General features: G+C 41.8%; 2 protein-coding genes and 1 long non-coding RNA gene across 9 annotated transcripts in view; 2 read left to right on the top strand and 1 right to left on the bottom strand.

Annotated features, from left to right (window-relative positions):
- Positions 1-3,962, top strand: part of EFR3A (EFR3 homolog A) — a 109,559-nt gene extending 105,597 nt beyond the window's left edge. For 4 of the 5 annotated variants that reach the window (XM_017875175.1, XM_017875178.1, XM_017875177.1 and 1 more), the window contains one exon: positions 1,220-3,919. In XM_017875175.1, the coding sequence (XP_017730664.1) occupies positions 1,220-1,325 (106 nt within the window). In that variant the 3' untranslated portion in view covers positions 1,326-3,919. Of the gene's footprint in view, positions 1-1,219 lie in introns of all 5 variants that reach the window. The other variant, XM_017875176.1, reaches the window with a different exon arrangement.
- Positions 3,963-12,727: 8,765 nt separating this feature from the next.
- Positions 12,728-23,496, top strand: LOC108531613 (uncharacterized). Of its 2 annotated transcripts, none has more exons than XR_001886225.1 (5): positions 12,728-12,810; positions 16,001-16,162; positions 16,923-17,028; positions 22,421-22,513; positions 23,020-23,496. It is a non-coding gene; the product is annotated as an uncharacterized LOC108531613 (long non-coding RNA). The 2 variants fall into 2 exon arrangements; XR_001886224.1 differs by having other exon boundaries at positions 22,421-22,524.
- Positions 14,510-27,846, bottom strand: part of OC90 (otoconin 90) — a 37,080-nt gene continuing 23,743 nt past the window's right edge. For both annotated transcript variants that reach the window (XM_017875174.1, XM_017875173.1), the window contains 6 exons: positions 27,792-27,842; positions 25,165-25,218; positions 23,425-23,550; positions 22,275-22,446; positions 18,919-19,025; positions 14,510-15,069 (listed from right to left, as the gene is read on the bottom strand). In XM_017875174.1, the coding sequence (XP_017730663.1) occupies positions 14,741-15,069; positions 18,919-19,025; positions 22,275-22,446; positions 23,425-23,550; positions 25,165-25,218; positions 27,792-27,842 (839 nt within the window). In that variant the 3' untranslated portion in view covers positions 14,510-14,740. The remainder of the gene's footprint in view (positions 15,070-18,918; positions 19,026-22,274; positions 22,447-23,424; positions 23,551-25,164; positions 25,219-27,791; positions 27,843-27,846) is intronic.

Raw genomic sequence — 27,846 nt, 5'->3', positions numbered from 1 at the left:
GTAAGTGGAAGAGAGGAAAATTCAAGTATAGAAGGTATCTGTGGTAAAGATAAGATTTCAGATTTTCAAGGAAAAGAGCAACTGTTGAGTTAATCTCGTTTGGACAACTGCTAAACACTACTGACCAGTGAGAGAGGGTTGGGGCAAGATTTCCACTTCACTGCTTTTACCAAAATAGACAACTTCACTCATTGTTTAGAAAATACATAAAACACTAGAATTAATACAGGAGTATTTCTTGTAACCTTGGCATAGAGGGAACGCTGTTCTTAGCATAACTCAAAAACTAAAAATTATAAGGAAATAATTGATTTTTTGGTAAGGTTTTTAAGCATTTGGCAACAAAAAAAGTTGAGAAATAATGAATTGGAGGAAAGCATTTATATCATATGACAAAAGGTTAGTTTCCCAAATTGATAAGAGAAAAATATCTGAGTAGGATTAGAGGCAGTGGACTTAAATAGGCAGTTTACATTTTCAAAGAAACCTAAAATGGATGCTACAAAGATATTTGCCATTAATAGTAACATAAAAATTAAAAATGAAAATAAGAAAGAATTACCTCCTGCCTCTCAGATTGGCAAAGCTGTTTTAAAAGACTGACTATATCTAATATTTGTAACAGTGTAAAAGGTACACTGAAAAGCTGAAAGTGTAAATTGCTGGTATTCCGGCCATATATATGTACCAAAGTCAAAATTTTGAATACACTTTGATGCAGAAATTCTGCTCATAAGACTATAAACCAAGGAGACAACCAGTCAGAATAAAATTATGTATGTATAAGAACAGACTTGTTAACATTATTATGATGAAAAAATGAAAATGAACCTGTATTTGTTCTCTGGATTAAATCAAGTATGATATATCTGTATCATGAAATACCATGCTATCATCAAAAACATAATATCTGTATACATGAAATAATTTTTTACTAATGAAACAAAGCAGCTTACAAGAATGAGTATAGAGTATAATCGCATTTAAAATTGTATATACATATTTTCCAAGGAAAATGTCTGCTTTAGACTTAAAAACAGTTTGACACTACTGTGGTCTGTTTCCCATGCAGCCTTGTAGCTGGCCAGTAACTACACTGTCATTGATCTCTGCAGTTGAGGAGTCTGACTTTGATATTTGCGGATAGTAAACAGAATACTCGGTGACTCTAACAGCTTGTGAGTACACCTGCTGACCATGTTCTTTTGTTCTTTTACAGTCCTCCTCCCAGTCCATCAGGAACACTGACCATTACTTCTGGGCATGCCCAATACCAGTCTGTCCCAGTCTATGAGATGAAGTTTCCAGATCTGTGTGTGTACTGATTGGCTCATGAAGACCTCAGCATATGATTTGTAAGCCTAAAAATTACGGCCAAGCTGAGCTTTCAAGGTTTACCTAATGTGTATTAACATACTTCTTGAAAATAATGATGGAACATATCTTTAACCAAATGTTTGGCATACCATATTAGAAGTTTTGGAGCTATATATAATTTCAAGTACTTTCGAAGATAGATTTATGTCATGTTAATTTGCTTTGAGGTTCCTGTTGCCTTTTAAGTTGAACATGTTTTGGTTTCACTTTATTCCACTGTTAAGTAGTATATTTTAAACTTTTCACAAATGTAATGTTTTTTCAAAAGTAAGCCTTCAGAGGATTGAAACTGTATAAATTGTTTCTCTCTTAAACATCTACACAGCCGCTTAGATGTAGAATTTTTGTTGTTGTTTTCTGCAAAGGCAAATACATTTAAATATATTCCTAGTCCTGGGGCTGCAAAACTGTTCGGTGGCTTTTTGTCCCCATGCTTTAGATAAGCTGGGATAGGCACCCTGCTATTCAGTTACTGTAATAATATGTGATAGGCATTCCTTATCTTCACAATAATAGGACATCTGTTGAATAGCATTCCTCGAATATGACCCTAAAAACGCCATACTTTAAATTGTCCGGTTCTTGTAATACTGTGTTTCCTGCCAAGAGTTTGACCATTCTGCTTGAGAAGTGTAGAGCTTACTCTTGGAGTACCAAAGTGTGCAATATTTTTACATCATAAGATGTATTAGTTTACAGGCTGTGCTTTGAAATTATAGTAGTATTTTGCTGTGGCTCCATTAATTAAATGAGATATATATTTAGTGCAAAAGAAAGACATTTAAAACAGCTATTAGTTCACCTGTGAAGAGTCTGTACATTTTGATTTCCATTAAGAGTACATTTATTTACATTTGTATATTGTGCATTGTTTTAGATCCTCATAGTCAAAAAATTCTCCAGATGGACTTTTAATTTGTAAGATTTGAACTGTGACTTGTACGCATCTGTTTAGAATCAGTTATATCATATTTGAAAAGCTGCCTGTGTTTTAACAATCAAGTGTGCTAAAGTTTGTCAATTTAAGCTGCTTTTGATTTCAGCTACCAAGATCACAGGTGCACTCTACACATACACTGACAGACCCATAAAAGTACTTACATCTTAGTGAATTCTATCACATGGTAAAATGAACAGCTTTCTTTGTAACTCAGAAAATTCTCTTAGGACATTTTATAAAGTCACCTGTTTATAGTTCTATCTTTTCAGATTCCATTTCTTTTACATAAAACAGCATACATATCAAAACTGTAGCCTAGAAGACGGTTTAATTTTGGCTTTTGTTTTGTTTAAAAAATTGCAGTGAAGAATGGGATGTTTGTGTTTATGGCTATTTGAGCACCTGTAGTAGAAACGGAAAAAAGTAAGGAAATGATAATAGGACGAGCATACTTGAAAATTTCTGAAGACTTAAACAGAAGCGCAACATCTTGAAAACCAGTCTAGTCATTGAAACCTATGAAATAACACTGAAAGATCCTGGGCTGCTTCTTAAATGTAGATCAACAAGACTTGTTTCAGAGTGCCAGTGGAGTCGCTACCACTGGAGGACTGAAGGGCCCTGTGGCAGTTGTCACTGGAACTTTGCCTCTTGATCAGGTAAAATGCTACACCAGTCAGTAAAGCCAAGTTGTATTTTTTTTATTGCCCTTTTTTCCTTCTGTATTTTTAAAGAAGGATGTTAATTTTTGACTATATATTTTAAAAAAATCGAAGCAGGGGACATGCAAAACAATCATCATCCACTTGGATGTCATTTTATAGATTAACACTGTGTGCTTTTGTATGGAAATATATATATAATTTAATAGTACAAAAAGTAAAATATTCATTTGCACTTCTGTGAAACACAAACTTTGCTCTACAAAATTTCGTGTTTCTTAGTGATTTTAAAATGCATGTATTGCATGTAAAGGAAAACCATTACAATTAATGTTGATCACACCTTTATCTTGGTCTTTGTTGATTTGGGTTTTGTCGGGGTTTTGTTACTGTTTTAAATTACACTAGGCTTCTTCATATCGTGGATTTCTAAACTGGTCTTGTTGACAAGGATTCCCAAGAAATGGATCTGTTCACTGGCTGCCTCTCCCATATCTGCAGGAGATTCTGCAGGAACAGGGTGTGCACGTGGTGTTGTAGCCAGTTCAGGTACTGAACATTTAGGATTTGGTGAAGTTCACTGTATTGCTATATTTTTGTAGATATATAAAACTCAATAAATTGTTAATCATTCTCTTTTTGCTGTATCGAGTTGCTTGTATCACTCTTTCTTTCATGACATTAAACAGTTAACATTTAAATGTTCCTCCTGTACTTGTGTTGCCCGTGACCACTTACAGAGTTTTATTGTTATTGGAGTTTACACACACACATACTTTCTTAATACTTCTGAACTCATCATCTTTTAGAATAATAGTACTACACTTTACCAGCAATTAACTTCTCCCTACCCAAAATGTTTTTCTTCCTGTCTGAAAATGGAACTAATTTGTCTTATTCGTGCTTATATCTGTATTAAAGTTAGTTTTGAAATGTAAAATTCACTGTGCAATTCGTATGTAAGCAATAAAACATAAATCAGATTACTTGTATTTAAGTTCATTTTTTATAATAGCTATTGTTACATTTAATTAAATTTATTCAATATTTGCTTAAATTAAAAACGAAGAGCTTCTTTTGAGCCCAATAGTTCAAGGCTGCAGCGAGCTAGGATCATGCCACTGTACTCCAGTCTGGTTGACAAAGCATGACCCCATCTCAAAAACAAAAAATGAAAAGCTTTAGTAGAAATGAATTTGCCAAGTGGATTCATTCCCATGTACATTGGAATATCAGAATGATAACTACTAGTCATGACAAGACATAGTAAGGTAAAGTTCACAGTGTGTGCTTGTGAAAATGTAGTTGCCATCTCCGTGTCAGTCTTAATGATTGTCTTTTCAACCCTACCTCCTTGTCCTATAAATTACACAAAGCAGCTCTTGAAAAAATAAGAAATATATATATATATATATATATATATACACCCTCAGTACCCTATCTCCCCAACCCCAGTTTGCTTATTCTACCACTTACAAAGATGTGCATCATAGCCTGAACCTCCTTTGTTAGGCAATGTAGCATAGTGGTGAGGAGCTCCGGCTCTTGTTCACAAATTCAGCACCACCACTACCTGACTGAGTGACCTTAGGCCAATGACTGAATTTTGATCCATGAAGTTCTCAACTGTAAAATGAGTATGGTAAGTTCTGCCCTCCGAGGTTAGCTGTGAGGAGTAAGTGAACCACTTAGAAGAGGTTCCCTGTGCCACGCCTACGTGACACAGAATAAGCATTCAATAAATGATTAATAATCATCCTTGAGTTCACAACACTGGCACATAAGCAACTGGGCAGCCCTCAGCTTTGCAGTCTTAGGCCAGCCATTCCACGTTTGTGAACCTGTTTGCATGGGTATAAAATGAGCACGGTGTTTGCTGTGCTATCCCAGATACTTTCCTTCTAACTCTTGCTGTGATCCTGTTACCTGTTCTCTCATCTGATAAAACTATTGATCTCAAGTGCCAAGTTCAAATGAAGGAAAAAGCAGAGGCGAGGTGGAACATTAAACTCTGCCTCTTAGTTTTGCTGTATTCAGCCTTTTACCTGTATGTTGAATCAGAGGCAGACTCTTAGGAAGGCACTGTCTTAGCCTAGGTGTCTCTAAAGCAGAGCCTGAGACAAGGAGTATGTGCAGGTATTACTTTGGGAATTGATCTAACATGGAAGCAGAAAAAGCCGGTTAAGAGGATTTCTTGATTGTCTATCACTTGAGGTGCCTACATAACCATTCCATTGGACATTCTAAGGAGTCTCATAAAAATAATCTCAAAACTTCCCAGGGGATGAAAAATTGGGAAAGCATCTATTATTTGGCTTCTGTTCATGGCTGAAGGTGGCCCTGTGGTCATTAACTCCCCCACATTTTTGGACTGTTTGTGCTTGAGTGCTGAGCTGTTACCCCAGGTTTCCCATACGTCTTTCTCAGGGAAGTCCTGTGCCAGAAGGCAGGAAGTACAGCAGTACAGCAAGCACGCAGGCATTGCCATTCCACTTCCATGAGGCAGGCAGAGTCTGTGTGGAAATTGTTATCACAGCAGGGTCTGAAGGGATATGTGAGGATTAGAGGATGTGAAGTCAAGCAAAAGATCTCCAAGATAGCACCATCTAATCTGGTATTTAAGAACAAGACTAAATCTGGGAGCATTTGGTTTATATTTCATGTGTCCCCCATCTTGCTCACTCACTGGTTTTGGCCATAAAATCTCTTGCACTGTTCTATTTGCTAACCCTTTGCTTTTCTTATCCTACTTCACCTGCATAAAGGTTACAGCTGTACACTTGTACGATTCCTGATTTAAGAGACTTAACAGCTGAAAGAATCTTAGAGTCAGGTTCATTCAAAGCTTACATTTTACAGATGAGAACATTGAAATTCAGACTTAAAGCTGACAGTAGTCATTCACCAACTAACATTAAACTAGTAAACTTCTGATTATGACATCAACTTTAGTGTATCTGAAAATTAGAAATACCATTCCATGCCCTAATATAGCAAGAAAATATAAAAAGTAATCATCTCAAATATAATTGTAAGTCATCTAAATGAATAAAGAAATTGAAATTAGGGATCCAGGGCATTCAACTCAGTCCATAGTAGTCTACTTTTAAAAAGAAAAAAAAAAAAAACATTTTACTGAGATATAATTCACATACCATAAAATTCACATTTCAAAGTGTACAGTTCAGTGGCTTTTAATATATTCACAAAGTGAAGCACTGATCACCACTATCTAATCCCAGAACACTTAAATCACCCAAAAAGAAACTGCATACTCCTTACCAGTCACTCATTCCCCTTCACCACCAGGCCCTGGCAACTGCATTTCTCTAGGGACTAATAATGTTGAACATCTTTCCATGTGCTCTTTGGCCATTTGTATATCTTCTTTGGAGAAATATATATTCTGAATCTTTATTTTTTATTGAGTTGTCTTTTTTAGTTGTAGCCTCTTGTGCCTAGTCTGCACTCTTTCCAATTTTTTATTTTGCTGCCAGATACATCTTTCTGAAGTGTAGGAAGCACTGCTTAAAATACTTCTCAGACTTTCCTATACACAACAGGACCCAGACTTCCTTGCCCAACATTATAGGGCTTCCATCATCGTTATAACACCAGCCTTTCTGCTTCCTGAGGAAGTGACTCCTTTAACATGAGTCCTGTTTTGGATGTGTTAAATTTAAGATGCCTGGGGAGCATCCAAGTAACATATACTAGCCTGAAGTTGAATATTCAGGCTTGGAATTTAGAGATTTGGTAGTGATTCAGAAGTCAAAAGCACATTGACAATAATTAAAACTGAAAGTGAAAGAGCGTGTCCCAAGGAAGAGAGGGTTTGTGACTTGTGAAAAGCTGCTGGCCCCACATAGACACCTGGGAACACATAGCTTTAGAAAGAGGGGCTGCGAAAGGGACCAAGAGAAAGATACCAAGAAGCTAGAAGAGCTGCTTGTTCATGTGTTTGCCGTTCCCTTTTTCAAACTATTAGGATTTGAAATCTAAAAATGCCCTAGAAACCATATAAACTCAAAGTGGGGTAAAAAGTCTTTCTCTCCATCCATTATTGATTTATACTGTTGGGGGAGAGGTTACCATCAGAATCCTGTAATGTCAGGGAAAGTATCACCTTTAAATTCCCTTTCAGGTCTAGCTTTTTGTAATTCAGTCTACAGTGTAGTGCTATGAAGACTGTTTTCACTGAGTCAGACCTGGAATAATGCTTGGGAATCATCAAATCTAACGCCTTCCCTCTGGCCTTCTGGAGCAGAATGGGACTGTCCCCTCCCTCCGCTATGCAGCCAGCAAGATGGGCCCAACGGAAAAGACATGAAATGAAAAGTGATTTAGGAAACTAAACAGGATAGAAGTTGGTGCTTACTCCAAGACACACAGCGGGGAATGGGACATGGAGGAACTTTGCAGTTCTAGTTCAGTTAAGCACTGTCAGAATCATCTCTTAAAACATAAGTTCACTACTTCTGCTTAACAGTGTTTATAGGGAGAACAATTAAAGATTGTTAAGCAGAAGTAGTGAACTTGATGTGTTTTAAAAGAACCAATATGCTCGCTTCTTAGCCAGACACTCAAGGCCCTTCACAATCTAAACCTACCCTGCAGATTGTTAAGCATAAACCCAGAATTTTTTATAAGATGGTATTTTTACCAGGGGTCTGGAATGCCTGAATCCTGCCTTTACCAGTCAGCCAACCAGGGTGAAATTCTTGATAAGCTATTAACATAAAACAAATGTACTTTATTCCCCCATTATCTGCAGGGGATATATTCCAAGATCCCCGGTGGATGCCTGAGACCGTGGATACTACCAAATTCTATATACTACTATGTTTTTTCCTATCATACACACCTTTGATAAAGTTTAATTTATAGATTAGGCACAGTAAGAGACTAACAGCAATAAGCCCATAGAAAAATGAATAACAATATACTTCTATAGACATAAAATAAGGGTGACTTCAACACAAGCACTGCAGTACTGCAACAGTCAATCTGATAACTGAGAGTTTCTACAGTACAGATATGCTAGGCAAAGGGGTGATTCACATCCTAGGTGGGATGAATTGGGGTGGTGAGAGATTTTGTCACACTACTTAGAACAGTACACAGTTTAAAAACTCTGAATTGTTCATTTCTAGAGTTTTCCATTTAATATTTTCAGACCGGAATTATCCACAGGTAACTAAAACCACAAAAAGCAAAACTGCAGATAAGCAGGGGACTACTGTAAATATAAAGCAAACTACCAGTTTAAGCTGTACCTGACAGACACTGCAAGACACCCCTTTAAAAAGCTCTCCATAAAGGCTTCCTAGTCCAAATACTGCTCTCCCTGGCAGGACTTTTCAGGAATCTAGACCTACTTCATTCCCAGTACCTGAGCAGCTGGTTGTTGCCGGTGAGATGTAGACCAAGGGAGGTAGAGCCAGGAGAGTGTATTGATGGGTTGAATTGAGAAGATACAGGAAAAGTTTCCGAGGTTTTAGGACAGATTAAGTTTGATGATTGGCTATGTCATTCACTGAGGCAGGAAGAGTGGGGCAAGAGCAAGTTCATAGTGGGAGAGGATGCATCAGGCTAGGAATCAAGGGGTTTGTTTTGACGAAGTTAAGCTTCAGATGCTTAAAGACTATCGAGCAAAAATCCAAGTGACTATTCAAATATACGAGTTTGGAGTCATGGAAAAGGTCAGCATTTGAGCCATAAATATGGAAATCATCAGTAGACTGCATGAAGAGAGAAGAGAATACTGACAAAGACTCTCTCCTTGATCAAGGAGATCAAGTCAGGCTCCTCTGAGCCCTCTTCTCAATTAGGCCTCAGACTAGGCCTTTGAGAACTTCCACTCTCACCACAAACAATTTTGTCCACTCTCCACACTAGGAGGCTTGAGCAAATACCAGTATAGCTCCTAACAGCTCAAGGCCACACCCTTAGAATAAGGACCCCAGCCCCACTTAAGTCCTTGTCTGAGAAAGTTCGATGCTGACAAAATAATTGAATCTTCCTTCCAGTGAAAAGGAATTATTTTCCCTGCCCCTTTGAGATATAAATCTTCTACCACTCAGAAATGTCTCCTCACAGACCTAGGAGCCATCTCTTTGATAGGCCAACATTGAGAGAGATAGCTCTCCTGTCCCAATTCCTGAGGGTGGGTAGGCTCAGGAACTGAGACAGCAGAGCTATCTCCCTCAACATTGCTCCAGTTTACAAAAGAGCTATCTCCCACCTTGCTCTCATTTGCAAAACTGCCTCCTGTCCTTAACACATGAGAAATTTGTTCTGCCTTTAGATAACCACCAATTAACAAACACAGATGGCTTATCACATAGACCAGTCCCCCTTACATCCTTCAGTACGTTTCCTTTAGCACACCCCAGCCAACAAACTATGCTAAGGGGAAATTAAGAAAACAATCAGACTTACATCAGTAACAGAAAATAAAATACTTAGGAATTAACCAGAGGTGTAAAATACCTATTTAATAAAAATTATGAGACACTGATGAAGGAAACTAAAAAAGAATCAAATAAATGGAGAAACATTCTTCAAGAATTGAAATAATTAATATTATTAAGATGTCCATAATACACAAAGTGATCTACAGATTCAATGCAATCCCTGTGCAAATCCTTATGGCATTTTTTTTTTTTTTTTTACAGAAATAGAAAAAACAATCCTAAAATTCATATGGAACCACAAAAGATCCTGGATAGCCAAAGCAATCTTGAGAAGAACAAAGTTGGAGGCATCACACTTCCTGGTTACAAAGTACATTACAAAGCTATAATAAGCAAGTATGGTGTTGGCATAAAAACAGACACAAACCAATGGAACAGAATAGAAAGCCCAGAAATAAATGCACAAACTAATGGTTAGCTGATCTTTTACAAGAGTACTAAGAACACACAATGGGGAAAGGACAGCCTCTTCAACAAATGGTGTTTGGAAAACTGGATATACACATTGAAAAAATAAAGAAATTAGAGCCACATCTCACAGCATACACCAAAATCAACCCAAAATGAGTTAAAGATTTCGACACAAAACTTGACACTATCCTAGAAGAAAATATATGAAAAACCTTCTTGACATTGGTCTTGGCAATAATTTTTTTGGAGATGACCCAAAAAACAAAGGCAGCAAAAGCAAAAAAAATCAAGTGGACTATGTCAAATGAAAAAGCTTCTGCATACCAAAGTAAACAACAGAGTAAAAAGACAACCTACAAAATGTGAGAAAAAATACATTCTTAGGCATTTTGGTTTGTATCCAAAATACATAAGGAATTCACATAACTCAATACCAAAAATACAAATAATCTAGTTTAAAAATGGGCTAAGGACCTAAATAGTTCCCAAAAGAAGACATTCATATGGCTAACAAAGCATATAAAACAGTGTGCAACATTCGTAATCATCAGGGAAATGCAAATCAAAACCACAATGAAATATCACCTCAAATCTGTTATGGTGGTTAGTATCAAATATACAAAAAAGTGTTGGTCATGATGTGTAAAAAAGTGAACTCTTTTATATTTTTGGTGGGAATTTAAATTGGCACAGCCATTATGGAAAACAGTACAGGGATTCCTCAAAATATTAAAAATAGAACTGCTATATGATCCAGCAATCCCACTCCTCTCTCTCTATAGAAAGATAGATGATAGATAGATAGATAGATAGATAGATAGATAGATAGATAGATAGATAGATAGAGATATCCAAAGGCATTAAAAATAGGCTTCAAAGAGGTATCTGCACTCCTGTATTCATTGCAACATTATTCACAATAGTCAACATATGGAAACAACCTAAATATTTTTTGACAGATGAATGATTAAAGAAAATGCGGTGTATATATGCACAATGAAATATTCAGCTACACCCACAAAAAGAAAATCCTGCCATTGTGACAGCATGGATGGAGCTAGAAGTCATTATGCTGAGTAAATTAAGCCAGACACAGAAAAATTCTGCATAATCTCACTTATATGTAAAATCTAAAATTCTCAAACCTGTACAAGCAGAGAAGAGGGACTTAAGGGAGGAAAGAATGGTGTGATGTTGGTCAAAGGATACAAAGTTTCAATTGTGCAACATAAGTTCTAGAGATCTAATGTACAGCATGGGGACAATAATTTACAATATTGAGTTGTATACCTGAGAAAAAGGCCTCTCACCTTTTGTTTTGGCAGAGTTGAGCTCAAGTTGCACAGAGGTCTCTCCTCTACTGCAGTAGTACTGAATAAAATCTGCCTTGCCATTTTTTAACAAATGTCTAGAGCAAAATTTTTCTTTTATAATGCCTAGGACTGAGCACTCAAGTACACTAACATTTAGAGGGTTGCTAAAGAAGGAGGAATAAGCAAAGAAGACTGAGGGAAAGTAACCAAAAAGGTAGAATGAAAACTAGTAGAATGTGTAGTCATTGCTGATAAGAGGAAAATGTTGAAGAAAGACGGAGTGGTCAGTGTGGAATTATACTGGAAGATTAAAAGGTGTCCAGTGGTCCAAGCAACGATATGGAGGTCATTTGTGACTTTGACTGGAACAGTTTCTGTTGAATGATGTTATGTGCCTGATTGAAAAGATGACAGGGAATGTAACCATTTTTTGAGAAGTTGTCTTGTAAGAACAAATAAATAAATGGGGAGTGATATCTGGAGCAGAATGTAGAGTCAAGGGAGGGATTTTTATAGATGGGAGACTTTAGGCTGTATTTGCACGCAGATTAGAGTGATACAGAAGAGGAAGAGAAATTGATATAGAACAAAGAGGAGATATTTGCAGGAATCAAACCCTAGAGAAGGTAAGAGGGCATTGTACTAGATGGTAGGTGGAGAATTTGACCGTCGATAAGGACAAGGAACACTTACTTCATTGTAACAAGAAGGAAGAGAAAGTCTATGCGGGGAATTTTGTAGTTTTGATGGCAGGAAGATGAAGGTATTCCCATTGGAAAGCTTCAATTCTCTCAATAGAGTATTAGATGAGATCTAATTAAATGAATATTAGATGAGATCTAATACTGTACTGAGTATTAGATGAGAATCATACTAAACAATTCTCCATGTGTCTCTTGCATTTCTGCATGTCTTGTGAGCTGAGACATAAACTACCTTTATCCTGGACTAACTTTTCAAGGATGCAGTATAGCAAACAGACTGGGAAGACAGGGATAATGTTTCCCTTTGACTCCGTAGGCAGACATACTTATTTTCTGTATTTTAAACATAATGTCTCCATCTGGGATATAAGACAGGCAGTCTTAAAGCCTGTTATAAAACATCCAGGTTCCCTAAATTCAGAATTCTCCTGTGTAATTAAAACCACTGCATGTGTAGGTGTCCCCTGGCCCTCTCTGCACTGCTTCAGGTTTCAGGAAAGCAACATGAATGCTGGCACTCAGGCTACTGTCATTGCTGTAAGTAATAAAGTCCTTTGTCTCTGACCCAAGCATCTCAGGTCTTTTGCCAGCATCCATGAAACACAACCTTGTAAGGTTGTAAGTAAGGTAAAATTTCAAATTCTTCAAAGTTCTTTAATCCTCAATTGAGAGTGAGGGGGAGGCAAGGGGAATTTGAGGGCAGAAGAGAAGATACCAAATAGTTGTCCTGTAGAGCAGAAGAGTCAACGGATTAGGAAAAGTCTGAGCATCCATTTGAGGTTTCATGGTTGTAAACTTGAAGTGAAATAGGTCAGCTCAGTTTTGTGTTTTTTTTTTCCCCCAGTCACATTCAGCTGCTTCTAGTGAAGATGTGGATAAGGCAGATGGTCATTATACTGTGGGTAACCTAACACAGTGACAGCCGTGGTGAGTGGACCTTTAGTCAATTCCTCCTGGATTAAAGGAAGGGAAGAAGGAGCCAGCCAACAAGCAATTTATTACTTGCAGCAAATGCCATGGGGGCATGCCTCCATCCTTGCCATTTTAGTGCATGCTGGCTGATTGTCAGCTGCTGACACCTGCATTTCTTTGCCTAAAGACTTCTCTGGCCACCAGAGCCCATTTTGTCCCCAGCTGTGCAGCAGGCCAGAAGGAAATATCACCCTCCTCAGGAGCAATGACTGATGGAAGTTTGTCTCCCTCCATCCCTCTCTCTCACCGTCTCTGCTTGTCTGTCTGTGTGTGTGTGTGTGTGTGCGGACGCGCGTGTGTGTGTGTGTTTGTGCATGTGTGTGTATTCCACTTTTTTCCCTTGGATGAGATGACTCTGAAATGTGCATCCTACCCTTGCTCCCAAAGTCTTGGATGGCACTTCTAGTGGAAAGTGGTCTAGGCCTCCACAGTGGTATTTGGCTTGATAAATCACATTCACTGGCTGCCTTTTCTTTCCTTTCTTATTTCTTCACTCTCCTCACAGTGTTTTCTTCAGTTTCCAAATAAACTACGTGCCCTTAAGTCCTTGTCTAAGGGTCTACTTCTGGGACAATGCAACCTTAGACTATTAGTTAAGATCATGTTGTTGAAAAGATTCCAGTGTGTTGTATTCGTCAAAAAAAAATGATTATCACATGGTTTCCCTAGAAGGTAGGGAAGGGTATCGACTGTTGGTTTGGCACCATGACCTTTTGACTACTTAAGGTGTTGCCAACCTTGGGATATTTTCATGCCATGAAAGTCAGCAAACACTGAGTTCTTTAGAAGTTCTGCTTTCCTGTCTGAGGAGAGGGAGAAAATAAAATATCTTCTTACTACAGGATACCTGATGCATGGGGGTTGAGAACCAAAGATATGATAGGAACCAAAGAGTTTGTGTCCCCATAGGATATTAAGGGCAGTTCTGGTAGAACATTGCCTTTTGCTAGGTACACCATAAAAGCTCAATAACTATTGGGTGGGTGAGTGGATAGATGGGTGGATGGATGGATGGATGGATGGCATTTAAGTATTTTTTAATCACCATAATATTAAACTGCCTGTATCAGAGTGGGCACCTGCATCCCTGGAACTTCCAACCACTGAGATAAATGGTATTGAAACCCCGTCTCTACCAAAAACACAAAAAATTAGCTGGGTGTGGTGGCAGACACCTGTAGTTCTAGGTACTTAGAAGGCTGAGGCAGGAGAATGGCGTGAACCCGGGAAGTGGAGCTTGCAGTGAGCTGAGATCATACCACTGCAGTCCAGCCTGGGCAACAGAGCAAGACTCTGTCTCAAAAAAAAAAAAAAAAAAAAATGAAGCCTACGACCCAGGACAGGGTGATCAGCAATTTCTCTTGCTGGTGGCTGTGACACAGGGCCACCCTCTTAGGGTGCCAAGTGTATTTTTTAGGGCACACACCAGAAAAGCTGCCATCTCAGTCCTCAGCATGGGTGGGTTATTGGTGGTAATTTCATAGGATTGATACAATATGCTCATATATATGTAGTTTTTTTAAGAAAAGGAGAAGTAGCTTTCTGTGATTAGGGAGTTGAGATATTTTTTCCTTCATTGTCTCTATCTCCACTTTTATAATCTACTCATGAGACAGTATCTAAACATGTCTTAAAAGAAAAACCATCAGAGTATGTTGATTGGAGTATTTATTGAGCTTCCAGAGTGCACTAAAGGAGTATGGAGGTACCATGGTCTGCCTTCTCCAAATGCACATTGGCTTGTGAGAGGACCACAGCTGATGGTGCATGGGCAGAGCTCACGGCCTCTGTTCCCTCTCAGCCTCTGGGTTAAAGGAAGGGAGGAAGGCTCCAAGGGACAGAGGAGGCTGAGGGCTAAAGAGCTGAAGGTGGAGCAGGAGCCGCACTACTGAGGGTATTCACCATTTTCTCTGGGCATGTATCTTCCATGGAGGGGCCTGGTCCCCAAGGGACCCAATGACTTCTGCAGAAACCTCTTGGATCTGCCAAGGTCCTCCTGGGGAGAGTCCTCCTGGCTGTCCTCCTCAGAGCTGGAGCTCAGGGTGGGGGCTGCAGGCACATGGTGCAGGCTGTCTTGACAGGTCGCTGGTTGCCCAGGGCACCCGAGTCTGCTTGTAGACTTCAGGCTTTGGTTAAAGGAGGCAGAGGCCATGCACTCAGCTGCCATCTGGTCACAGGCACAGAGCAACTTCTCACACAGGCTTTGGCCCGCACCTTAGAAGGAAAGTGCAGAGTAGGAGACGTGAGATCTCTGAGGATGGCACTGGGAGCCCCCCATAGCCCTGGCCACCCCTCAGCCCTTCTCCTTCCTCCCCATCTTCCACATGCCCTCAGGGTGTGCGCTTTATATGGCTGGCAATTTTCCAACTTTCTCCTCCTGCTGGGAATGATCCCTCTGCCAGGAATGCTCTCAATGCTCTCAACAGGTGCCTGTCAAGACTAGGCTGGCTTCTCCTCCTCCAGAAAGTTTCCCTGAGCCACCAGGCTAAGGGAAGTGTCTTTCCTGCGGGTTCCCATGGAATCCCACTTCGTGTTTTTGTATATCACTGCAGGTTATGTGTTAATCACATTGTACAGTCATTGTCAGTTTATGTCTCCATTTTTCACCCTGGTGTTAGAGTAGGTAGATAGGTAGATACGAGCAGGGCAGGATAGGGCCCCAAAGAAGATCAGGCAACTGTCAGGTGACTGTCAAGCAATTGTAAGGCAGCTGACAACAGGGAGGAGAAAATTTCCTAACAAAAGGAGACATCTTGAGCTTGTGGGCAACTTCCCAATAAAAACTGAAAATGGTGAGTTTGACCTTCTTCTGGGGACATGTCCAGATATGCACAGTGGCCTTCTTCTGAGGGTGCTAGACAAGGGGAAATTGCCCTAAGAGAGTATGCACATAACTTCAGCCAGCAGAGGGTGCCTGTGGCCCTTCCTAGATACTGGCAAGTCATTGTGCATGCAGTGATTAGCCAACAGACTGCCCAGGGGGAGGGACGAGAGGAAGAGATTGAGGGAAAAAGACAGGAAATAGTAAATCTATAAGAGCCCTGAGCCAACCATCAGGCAGGACACTCAAATCTTTCAAGTTGCCTGCTTGGCCCCTTCCAAGTACACTTTACTTTGCTTCAGTAAACTCTTGTTTCTCCCTTAGATGTACTTCTGTCTCTTGGCTGAATTCTTTCTCCCAAGAAGAGAAGGATCAAGGACTGCAGAGGCTGCCTGGACTTGCCGCGGGTAACAATGCTGGACAGAGAACCTTGCTGACAGAGCAGAGTCCAAGCACCTACCTCAAACCTTGACAAATATTTCCCAAGTTAGTGCTCAGGAAATATGTGTTACATTTGATTACTTCTTCCTTCTCTGGGCCAGAATTTCCCTATTCATCATTCATATTGCCAGATAAAATACAGATGATCAGTTAAATTTGAATTTAAGTTAATATGTTTGAATGTATGTATGTTTAGGACATACTTATACAAAAAAAATGTTCATTGCTTATCCGAAATTCAAATTTAACTGGGCATCATGTATTTTTATTTGCTAGATCTGGCAAACCAACCCTATTTTTTTCAATGTATGAGTTGCATACAGTGGGAGTGATGTGACTCAAATGAAATAATATCTTTGAAGGTGCTAGACATACATAAGCTTTCTACAAATATTATCCTTGTTATCTGTGGCTTCCAATGAAGCTAAGGGATTTTTTTTTTTTTTTTTTTTTTTTTTTTTTTTTTTTTTTTTTTTTTGCATCTAATCCTACTTCGAAATGTTCATCAACCAGATTTTTTCCTATCACATACCGCACAGACCTTCCAAGCCTCCTAAATTGGTCTCCATATCAGCCCCAGACATGCCAGTTGCATCTCAGCAGCAGGAAGTGACAAGAAGAGCAGGCAAATGTACCAAGTGTGAGAGCACAGTGGAGACATACAGAGGTCCTGTTCCCCAGAACCACTCTGTCCTTCCTCCCTATGTTTGTCTTATGACAGCACAGGCCAGGATTTGAGATGACCTCATTTCTCATCAACTAATACCTGGCATCTGGTACAGCAGGCTATGCTTAAATTTCACAGAGTCAGAACCAGTTTACTGAAGCTCTGAATCAGTTCAATCTCCAGATGCAGTGTTCCTGGATTCTGTGATACTGGAGGAATGCAGAATAAGCCTTCAGCCCAGCAGGTGAGACCTCCTGGCATGATTGCATCATGTGACAACTCATGGGCTCTAAACCCTCCCCTGGCTCCCATCCCCTATAGGAAAAAATGGAAATGCTTCTATCTTGCACATAGGTTTCTTGGGCTCATGATCTGGCACCTGTCTGTCTCCCCAGCCGGGCCTCCCACTTCCACTTTCTGTTCCAGCAATACAAAACCACAGCTCAGTTATCCCTACGCTGCCCAGCATTCCCCAAACACCACCATTTTCCCCTTTTCCCTTTGCTTGGAATATCCGTGCCCAGTATGGCCATCTGGGAATGTGGTAAATCTTACCTCACACCTCTCCTGAATTTTCCCAAATTATCCTGTTCTCACTGCCATACTGTAGACTCAAATGCCTTTACCCCCATTCCCAGGGTCCCTGTGCTACCTGTTAGCACATATACTACATGGGATTCAAATAGTTGCTTCCCTACATCTCTTCCCTCCAAGCTGTGCGTAATTTGAGGCAAGGATCATGAAAGTTCATTGGTTGCCTGGTTCCTGGTGAAGGTTTGTTGGTTAAGTGGATAATAGAATGAACAAATGAATGAGTGAATCAATGAGTGATATGTAAACACAAAGCTCCTAGGATGTGACAGACATAGCTGATCATACAAGGCAAGACAATATGGCAGTCCATGCACTGTGCTGAGGTTGTGTAGAGGAAAAAGAAGGGATGGACGGTCCAGCTAGTGGACTTACCCAGACGAAAATGAAAATGAGAACTAACTCTTGTAGGGCCCCTGTAAAATTCTAGGGCAAGTGTTTCCTTTTAAACTGCAAACTGTAAGGGAAGTGCATCCACTGATATGAACGAGGAAATGGAGCTGGAGAATGCAGATAAAGTCAAATCTATAGCAAGTCTCCATTCACTGTCAGGGGCCTGCCCATGGAGATTGCACTTTTCAGAGTGCTCCCCACCTGAGGCCCTGAAGGGATACAGAGGAGCCTCTGGCTTCCACTATAGGGAGGAGTGGAGCTGCTGGCACGCCTCGCTCTTCAGCCAGGGCCAGTCCCCCTTTTCAAAATAGTATTCCTCAGATCTCCCTTGGGAAAAGGACGCTGCTTCTTAGAAAAAGAAAAAATACTTAGAAACTCACTAGTATGGTGAAGAATCAGCTTTAGTTCTAAAGTGATATGGTTTTACAATTCCAATCCCAATTCTCCCACTTATTTCTATCTGTGTGATCTTGGGCCTCAGTTGCCTTATCTGCTATATGGGAAGAATAATAGTGCTTCCTCGTGAAACTGTTTAGAGGATTAATTCTGTTAACACACATCAAGAGCTGAGAATCAATAAGCTTGGGCTCTTTATGTTAGTCCCAGCCTGCTCGTCACCAGCTCTGTGACTTAGGCAGCTCACCCCCTTGACAGTGAATCTCCCCATCAGTGGAGGAGGTGTGATAATATGCGCCTCAACATTAAGAAGAGTATTGGCCAGGCGCGGTGGCTCATGCCTGTAATCATGGCATTTTGGGAAGCCAAGGCGGGCGGATCACGAGGTCAGGAGACAGAGACCATCCTGGCCAACATAGTGAAACCCCATCTCTACTAAAAATACAAAAATTAGCTGGGCATGGTGGCACGTGCCTGTAATTCCGGCTACTTGGGAGGCTGAGGGAGGAGAATCGCTTGAATCAGGGAACCAGAGGTTACAGTGAGCCAAGATTGTACCACTGTACTCCAGCCTGATGGCCGAGTGAAGCTCCATCTCAAAAAAAAAAAAAAAAAAAAAACAACAACAAAGAAAAGAGAAGATGAGAAGAGTATTAAGTCACAGTACAGATGAAGAAGTGCTTGGGAAAGCATCCACAGTCACGATGCTGAACTGAAAGAAATAATAACTCACTGTGCAACCAACAGCACTTACACTTGGGTGTATGATCCACACACACCACCGGTGACCGAGGAAGCCTCTCAAGCAGGCAGCCCAGCCTTCTCACTTGTTCTAGGCAACAGTGATGGGACAAGCAGCACCTAAGACCAAGGAAAACGCTTTACTTCTCAGAACTCCCAGCTTCCCTAGGAACCCCCTCAAGCACAGCCTGCTTCTCCTACATGCCCTATAGTAGTGAGGGAAGCCAGTGCCTCCTTTCCAGTGCACACAGGGCTGACTCATATACACACCAAGGGCCATCGTGGATGGTTGTTAGGGTTGTATACTGCACAAAGGCCACATCTAAGGCAGCATCAATCATACTGTATGCATCTTATTATTAAAAAAATTTTTTTGATTTTTATTGTAACTGTTCATGGCAAAGATAGGTTATTTACATATTTATTTAAACGATTTTCTAACAGATGGAAATAGAGTCTTAAGGAAGGTTAAATTTATGCAAAGGTACCATATGGGCTAGCAGTAACCTTACTCCCTCCGATCTTTATGCAAAGGTACCATATGGGCTAGCAGTAACCTTACTCCCTCCGATCTTCGACATGAAGAGTTAATCTCACATCCACAGTGCACTGTCATTTGTCCCTAGCCTTAAAAAAGGACAGAGTAACCATCCTGAGCATAAATAAAGAACTGCATCTAGAAAAGTGTCCAGCATAGATCAGGACCTCATAAATACATGAAAAGGAATCAATGTCTTGCTTTTCATATCCACCCATCTTGGCTGATACGGCCTCACAATATCCAGTGTCCCCTCTTGCCAGGTGGACATCCTTAAGAAACTTGTGATGACTTCAGCCAATAGGGAGATACAGTTGCTCCCCAAATACTCCCTTTTCAACTCTTCCATGTCTTTTAATAATTCTCAGTCTGTCTGGGAGGCCACAGCTCCAGCAGGGATAAGTCATAGACTCTTGTGGCTTTTTTATTGCACCCCTTCTCAACCAGTTATCTGCTTATTAACTTTTCCACGTTGCTAGCAATCAGAGGAACAATCCCCCTCATATGCTTACAAGGCCACTGGCTAGAGGTCAGCGTCTGCCTCCTTTAGCTATTAGCACAAAAGAGCCACAAAATCTTGTGTGTGTATTTGGCAGGGATGGGTGGGGGTGGATACTTGATATGATAGTTAAACTCTAAAGTCAGTGAGTGAATCAGAAATCATATATAAACCAAAACACTCATAAAATCACTGAAACTGTCCACAACGTACAGTATCCGTGGTCTTGAAAATACATTCTTTAAAAAATTATATTAGTTTGACTAATATAATTAGTCAAGGGTTTTCTCCTGTTGACCTTGAGTTTTTCAGTTTCTTTCTACAGATGTGAAGTAGCCATATCATAACTTCCCTGCCCAACTGGTCAAATTTAATATTTTTGTGAAATATGGTCAGTTACCAGGAAACATCTTCAAAATCATACCCACTTTTTCCCAAGGGGTTCAACAGAACGCAGAGACTGCTACTGGCTACGTTTCTATCTGTTGCCTCATCTCATTGAGGGCTATGTACTAAAAAACCTTGACACTATTTAAATTGTCCTCTGTCATGGAGAGCAGCGGGCATATGGATGAACCTCAGAATGTAAACATGCTTGTGACTCCACAGTGTGGCATAACCTTCGCTAGAGTAAAAACTTCTTTCGGGTTCCCTGGTGGGAGGTAGGTTTTGAAGGTTGCCTGTGCAGCAGAGCCTGGATTTCCTTCACTGAAAACCTCAGAGGAGGATAATGAAGCCGGGATAGCTGAGAGGTAGAGGCAGTGGAAAGAAAGTGAATGGGTAAAAAAATACAGCCACCCACACATCCAACCTGCAGCAGACATGCTCCATATTCCTGCCATTACTGTGTCCTTTGTGTTAGCTATGACAAGCCTTGTCTTTTTGTGTGTCTAAAATTCATCGATAGTTGCTGATTTTGCTTTGCAACCATACCACCCAAGGAGGACGTGTGTCTTTTGAATGCAGGTCTCTCCATTGGCTGTGGACTGGGGCTGTCCCCACGTGCAGTCTCTACTACAAAAATACAAAAAACTAGCTGGGCGAGGTGGCGGGCGCCTGTAGTCCCAGCTACTCGGGAGGCTGAGGCAGGAGAATGGCGTGAACCCGGGAGGCGGAGCTTGCAGTGAGCTGAGATCCGGCCACTGCACTCCAGCCTGGGCCACAGAGCAAGACTCTGTCTCAAAAAAAAAAAAAAAAAAAAAAAAAAAATTTGATCAACGCTACTTTGAGAAAATTCCTTAAACTCAGGTTGAGTCCTCCGTGGTGTCCTCTGTTTACCCTACTGTATTTATTATATTGGGTAGTACTTTTCTTTAATTGTCCATCTCTTTCACCAAATAAGCTTCTACTGGGCAAAAGTAGTTTGTTTTATTTTGCTTTGTGAGGGCGAAATCATTGTTGCATCTCTGCCACCTAGCATAGTGGCTGGCACAGAGCAAAAGCTCAAGCGGTATGGATTGAATGCACATTTAAATGAATGAATACATTAATGAGTACATGAGGTCAATGAAAATTCTTTCAAGTGGTAGATGTGAAAATTAGCAGTTATATTTAAAAGGTGTTGAGAGAAGTTACACTTAAAAGGCTGATTTTTTTTTTTTTTTTTTTTTTTTTTTGAGACGGAGTCTGGCTCTGTCTCCCAGGCTGGAGTGCAGTGGCCGGATCTCAGCTCACTGCAAGCTCCGCCTCCCGGGTTTACACCATTCTCCTGCCTCAGCCTCCGGAGTAGCTGGGACCACAGGCGCCCGCCACCTCGCCCGGCTAGTTTTTTTGTATTTTAGTAGAGACGGGGTTTCACCGTGTTAGCCAGGATGGTCTCGATCTCCTGACCTCGTGATCCACCCTTCTCGGCCTCCCAAAGTGCTGGCATTACAGGCTTGAGCCACCGCGCCCGGCCTAAAAGGCTGATTTTAATGTGGCCTTCTGCAGGAAAAACCAAGTGGAGACCTTAATTCCACATGTTGGTTATTGCTAAATAGGTGGACTTGGGGTCATTTGAAGGTTATTTGTAGATTGGCCCTCTTAGGGTAGCTGGGCAGTATTTGTCAATGTACTGAAAGGGCTCTAGGCCCCCAGATCAAAAGATGTGGATCTTTCTGGCTCTGCCTTTTCCAAGGTGAACGACCTCAAACAAGTCAGTCCCTGAGTCTCAGCTGCTCACCAGGAGAATGGGCCTATAATGCTGAAGAGCCTCCTGAGTGAGCAGCGGTGTGCACCAAGCTTTTAGTGAGGCCCAAGGTGCAGCCTGGTGTCCAGGAGAGCTGTCACCACTCCCTGGTGCAGACAGCATCAGCACTACTACACTAGAGCTGTCACTGCTGGCTCTCCATACCTGTCCAGGTCATCCCTTGGCTCGCCTCTTCCTTCTTGTCCACAGTAACAGCCATAAGACTCAAATTCCTCTGGGCACCGGGATGTCAGACAAAAGAGCATCTCTCCAAGCTGTGGCATCACCTGCATGTTGTCCCCACTTCCCAGGTGCAGGAAGGTGAATCTGTCACAGGCTGAAAGGAACAGGAATTGTCCGGAGAGCAAGGACTGTCGGGGCAGCCATTGCAAGAGGAAGGCCATGTGAGCTTCCGGTTTGTATGTGGACAACTCTAGGTTCTTGCAAAGGAACCCCATGTCCTACTCCTTGGCTCACCATTCTTCTGGGAAAGCTGTTATGGCTCATCCCCTGCTTGGGATGCATTGTCTTTCAGAGACCAAGTCTTTTCTCTCTAGGCTTCTAATGCTCCTTATTAAATCTCCCTAAGGGATGGAGACTTCTCTGGACCCAAGATGCTCTTTGGGGCCATGTCTTATTACTGAGTAGACCTGGCATCCTGGGAGCATCCCAGCTGAAATCTTATGCTTTCTGGTGGCATCAGGTTAGCACACCTGGTTGGGCTTGCCTTTCTCTCCTCTGCCTCTCCGTCTCCCCATTCCTTTCTCTTTCTCTGTCTCTATTTCTCCTCCTTCTATCCTTCCTCCTCTGTCCACGAATCTCAAATGCAGCTTTCTCCATAGCTCTGCATTGGACACCATGGAAGCCATACTCAGATACTAACAAAGCCCCTCCTCTGTGGGCCCAACAGGCTGTGGCCTCCTTGCAGGTGCAGAGGCTTTTTCAAGGCATCAGAGGGAGGAGAGACAAAGGAGGAAAATGATCAAAACCCAAGTGCTTAATTCTTTCCAATAAAGCACGGTGTGGACGATGTGGAACTCTTTCCCTCTGGGCCAGTAAGAGTGGTGGCAGCTCGAGGTCAGGGGCTCAGAAGACTGTGGCTCCTCCCCCAGGCTCAGCTTCCCAGTGACTGAGGGGCTACAGGCAGCTTACATCTCCTCTGAACCTCAAGGTGCGTATCCAGTCAGGGGGGGTTATGTCTTCTAGTCACACGCCCATGAGAAGGTCACAGCGTGAAAAGGTGGCCTACAGTGATTCTTCATAGCCTAACCAAAAGATCCCAGCAGTGGGGAGGACAAGCACTGCTTCTGCTCACCTTTTTCAGTTGTCTCCTCAGGGCCATTTTCAACAGATGACACTGCCAGCCCCAGAGATTTAATGCCAGCGGGGACAACGGTTACAAGTTTAGCTGTAACCCTTGTTGCAACTATCTCTGCAGATCCTGAAAATGAAAAACTTCATGGTTCGGATTTAAAAAGTGGCTCAAGGAGAGATTTGCAGATGGACACGTGAAAACCAAATGCAAACAGATAGAACACCATAGTGTTAGGAGAGTGTTCCTCAAACTGGGTTTGCAGATATCCAGGCAGATTCTTAGGGATCCATGAATTCTACATGAGAATGTCCAAATTTTCTACAATAACTTTAGCACTGTTGGGAGCCTGTGCTAGACCACCTGGATGACATCCCAGGGAGGAGGACTGCAGAGGTTCCCAGGCTTGTGTTTGTGTCACGTTTAATATCACATGCCTGACCAGTGAAGGGGCATTATGGCGCTCACAGCAAGTGAAGAGGTAAAGAAACTGGTGGAGAAATTAAGGCAACTCATGGTACACAACAAGGTGGGCAAGCAAAACCACTCCTGGAAGCCCTTATTTCCTCGTTCAAGTGCAGCAACAGCTTCTCATTATTTGCAGAATCTAGTGCAAGGTCCTTCCTGTGGTCTGCAAGACTTGCTTGTGACCTGGCCCTTCCTTCCTCACCAACACATCTCTTACCACCTGCCTGGCACTCTCTCTGGATCTCCCTTTGCTCTGATGTGTCAGTCTCACCTGCCCTCTTAGCTGGAGGCAGCAAAGTCTCCCGTCCACAGACCAAATCTCCAGCCTTCCCAGTACAGCGAAGGGAACAGTAGGAGGCTCAGCCTCACAAATCTGCTGACCCAGGCTCAGTTTCCAGAGTACTGGGTAAGGTCTGGCATGTTTGTGCCCGCTGGATTGCAGTCTTTCCCCAAATCCACCATATTGGTTTGCTTCATGCATCTGGTCATCTACTTCCTCTTACTCAACTCCAGTTTCTGTGAGACTAAAGCCCTGTTTGTAACCTCAGTCTCCTAGGTTTAGCATCCTGCCCAGTTCTGCAATCCCGCAAATAGAAGCAAGTTATCTGGTTTCTTTCTATCATGTTCTCCACGTTGGAAACTCACCTAGTCAGTGGAAAGAGTTCATGAGTTAGTGTTAAAGAGATCTGAGTTTGAGTTTCAGCTTAGCTACATACTAGGTGTACAACCCTGGGCAAATCACTTCGCCTCTCTAAATCTTAATGTCTCCATTCGTAAAATTATACTAATAATACTTCTTTTGGTGTTTGAATAAGCCTTGTAGCTAAATGCCTAGCAATTAAGAAATAGTCAGTAGTAGCTATCAGAACTGCTCAGTGAATGAGAAAATAACCATACAGCTAATCCAGGATTAAGACTTTCCAGCTAGAACATTCTACAAGCCAAAGGAGCTGCCAGAGCCCAGTGTCTTCTCTGTGCTGAGTCTGAATAGCCAGTAGCCCTCACCTCCTGAGGAAGAACTTTCTGAACTATTGGTGCTAATCTAATTTCAGATCCCCTCACTCTCTTTAGATCAGGGCATTTGGTGTTAATCATCCTGCCTGGGCCAGCTGCACCATTTGGGGAATAAATGCCTCTGATTCTTGCCTTGTCAGCTCCCATGCCAACAAGGTCACAGTGCATCTCATTTGGAACCCAGTTGATGTCATGAATGTGTTAAGGACAAAGGACATAAATGTGGCATGAACATAGGCAGGCAGAGCCCTGTATGCTTACCTGGAGGGAACGTAGCCCTAGCAGCTCCCACTCCTTCCTGATCTTGGCCTGCTTCTGTTCCCCAAAGAAGAGAGACAGCATGAGCATCCACCCCAGCCTGTCCCACCTGGGTTTCCAGAGGCGCTTCCCACCCACTGCACACAGGCTGCCATGTGCTCTTCACTCTGCCCCTGGCCAACCTCCCACCACGAGATTTTCTAGGAGAGCTGGTGAGACCCGGGCTGCTGCTGAGCCAAAGGGAACTCCCAGACACAGGCTTGCTGGCAAATGCAGCCGCAGCTTGTCAGGCTGGAAGCAAGTGAGTTTGTGCAAATACTTTGGGAATGACAGCTTCTTTAGAATTTGGAGAAAAACTGAAAAGTACATGTTGGAACAGAGGAGCATTGCAGTACAGAGACAGCAGAACTGCGTGGTTGAAGTTGTTTGCTATGTGACTCCAGGAAAAGCACTGAGCCTCATTTCCTCTGTAAACTGAATTTGTTGTTATTGTTACTTGAGTTATTAAGCTCCTACTACATGCTAGGTATGGCAGCAAGGGCTTCTTGTATTAACTTACTACAACCCCTTGAGTTGGTTCTATGCTCACCCTCATTCAGAGATGAGAAAGGAGACACACAGAAAAATTGAGTCCCTTTTCCAAGGTCACAGAGCTAGGAGGTGGCTACAAACCCAGGCAGCCTGGTTGAAGTTGGTATGCTTAACCACTAGGCAGACTATTTCATTTCTGGCTGTGTCACACACAAAAATGTTAGAGATGCTGACTCAAAAGTTCTTGGAAAGACAGAAACTACCTTAAGTTTAATGTGTTCAAAGATCAAGACTATGCTAATGTTCTATGAAAACCAGGCTTTGAAGTTGACTGATATGGACACAATTGCTCCATGAAAGAGGGAGATTCTGGACCGTTCTAAACTGGGACAGATTGTTCTATTCAAAAGCAAAACCTATAGACTCAGAACGAAAGGACTACCAAGCTGAACTACCCTGGGCAAATGACTCTACTTCTCAGAGCTTGTTTGTCTGTAAAATGAGGATAGGCCAGGGAAGACTAACTCAGAGGATGTTTGTAAGGGGCTTGGGAATGATATGCTGGCACATCAGAGGCCCTCAACAAGGTCACTGCTCGTTAACCAAAGAACCCATTTACTTACCTATTCATTCTAAGTAATTGGTAAATAATAGTCATCTATTTGTGCTTATTAATAAAGGATCCATGGTTTTTTACACATCAGGTTAACTCTGCTGATGAAATTTTGGCCTAGATATTTTTAGGAAAGACAGTGTTCTCTAAGAGCCACTATTGTATAAAGGAAAGGAAACAGTCTGACAGCCTAAAGTCTGGGCTTGGAGAACAGCCCAGCAAGTTACTTGCTGAGTGACTCTCAACTTGTATTCTTCCTGAGCCTCAGTTTCCTACATATACTGTAAAATGGGTATAATAATATTTCTTTCAGGTTCCATTGAGAAGTGGTCACAGGACTGAGCACAGATATTTAGATATTTGAAATATTTCTCCACTGGATTCCAGGCTGTCCTTTTCCAAATTCCCCTCTGCTTACTTGTCTTTGAGAGAGTGGTCAGTCTGTCCGCCTCAGCCTCTGCAGCCACTGTGAAAAGAAATCACCCAACTTTAATGATCGGTTCAGCTACGTGCCAAAGCCAAACAGAGGAAACAGATTTGGGGGCTAAGGATGGAAGAGAGGAGGCTTAGGGTAATCTGATCAGGGCATATGGCTGCACAATGGTGTTCAGCAAGGTCTCAATTTGGTAAGAAAGGGGCCAGACTAGAGCCAGGCCTGTGTTTAGGCACAAAGACCGGTAAATGCTATCTTCAGGGGTGAAGGGCCATTATTTCCCTGAGGTTTGGAACAGGTCCCTGTGGGAAGGCAGCTTAAGAGAGGGTTTAGAAGGAAAAAGTCTCTAATCACAGCTTTGCCACTCAGCTCTGTGTCTTAGACAATTCATCTCTAAATCTCAATCACCTGCCTTAAAATGGAAGTTGTAGCTATCATTCCATAGGGATGTGTAAGCATTAAATGAGATTATGTATTTTAAGCAAGCTGTCCAGTATCCAGCCTATGATTTGATAGTGTGTGCTGTTTTTTATAGCCACATCTGGGAGAAGACACTGATCTAGAGTCTCCCCATGCTCACTCTCACTTAATCCTCATGCCACTCTAAAGGATAGGTGTAATCATCCCCTTTCAGGGATTAGTGAATGATAGACCAGTTCTCAGTCTGGTTTATAAATAAAGTTTTATTGGAACACAGTCACTTGCATTAATTTAGGGGTTGTCTGTGCCTGCTTTTGTGCTACAGTAGCAGAGCTGAACAACTGTGACAGAGACCCTATGGCTCACAAAGCCTAAAATATTAACTGAGATAGTTTGGATATGTGTCCCCACCCAAATCTCATGTTGAAATGTAATCCCCAATGTTGGAGGTGGGGCCTGGTGGGAGGTGATTGGATTATGGGGGTGGATTTCTCATGAATAGTTTAACACCATCCCTTTGATGCTGTTCTCATGACAGTGAGTTCTTGTGAGATCTGGTTGTTTAAAAGTGTATAGCACCTCCCCACTCTCATTGTGTGTCTTTGGGTTCCACACCAGTTCCTTTTGACTCACCTTCTCCTGAAAGGGCTGTCAGGCTGGTGTCTGTGGGCTCCGCAGGAACCACTGG

This window comes from Rhinopithecus bieti, unplaced genomic scaffold, assembly GCF_001698545.2.
Source record: "Rhinopithecus bieti isolate Rb0 unplaced genomic scaffold, ASM169854v2 scaffold_7212, whole genome shotgun sequence".
NCBI classification, from domain to species: domain Eukaryota; kingdom Metazoa; phylum Chordata; class Mammalia; order Primates; family Cercopithecidae; genus Rhinopithecus; species Rhinopithecus bieti.
Note: the sequence above shows the minus strand (reverse complement) of the source record. Positions and strands in the feature narration are given on the sequence as shown.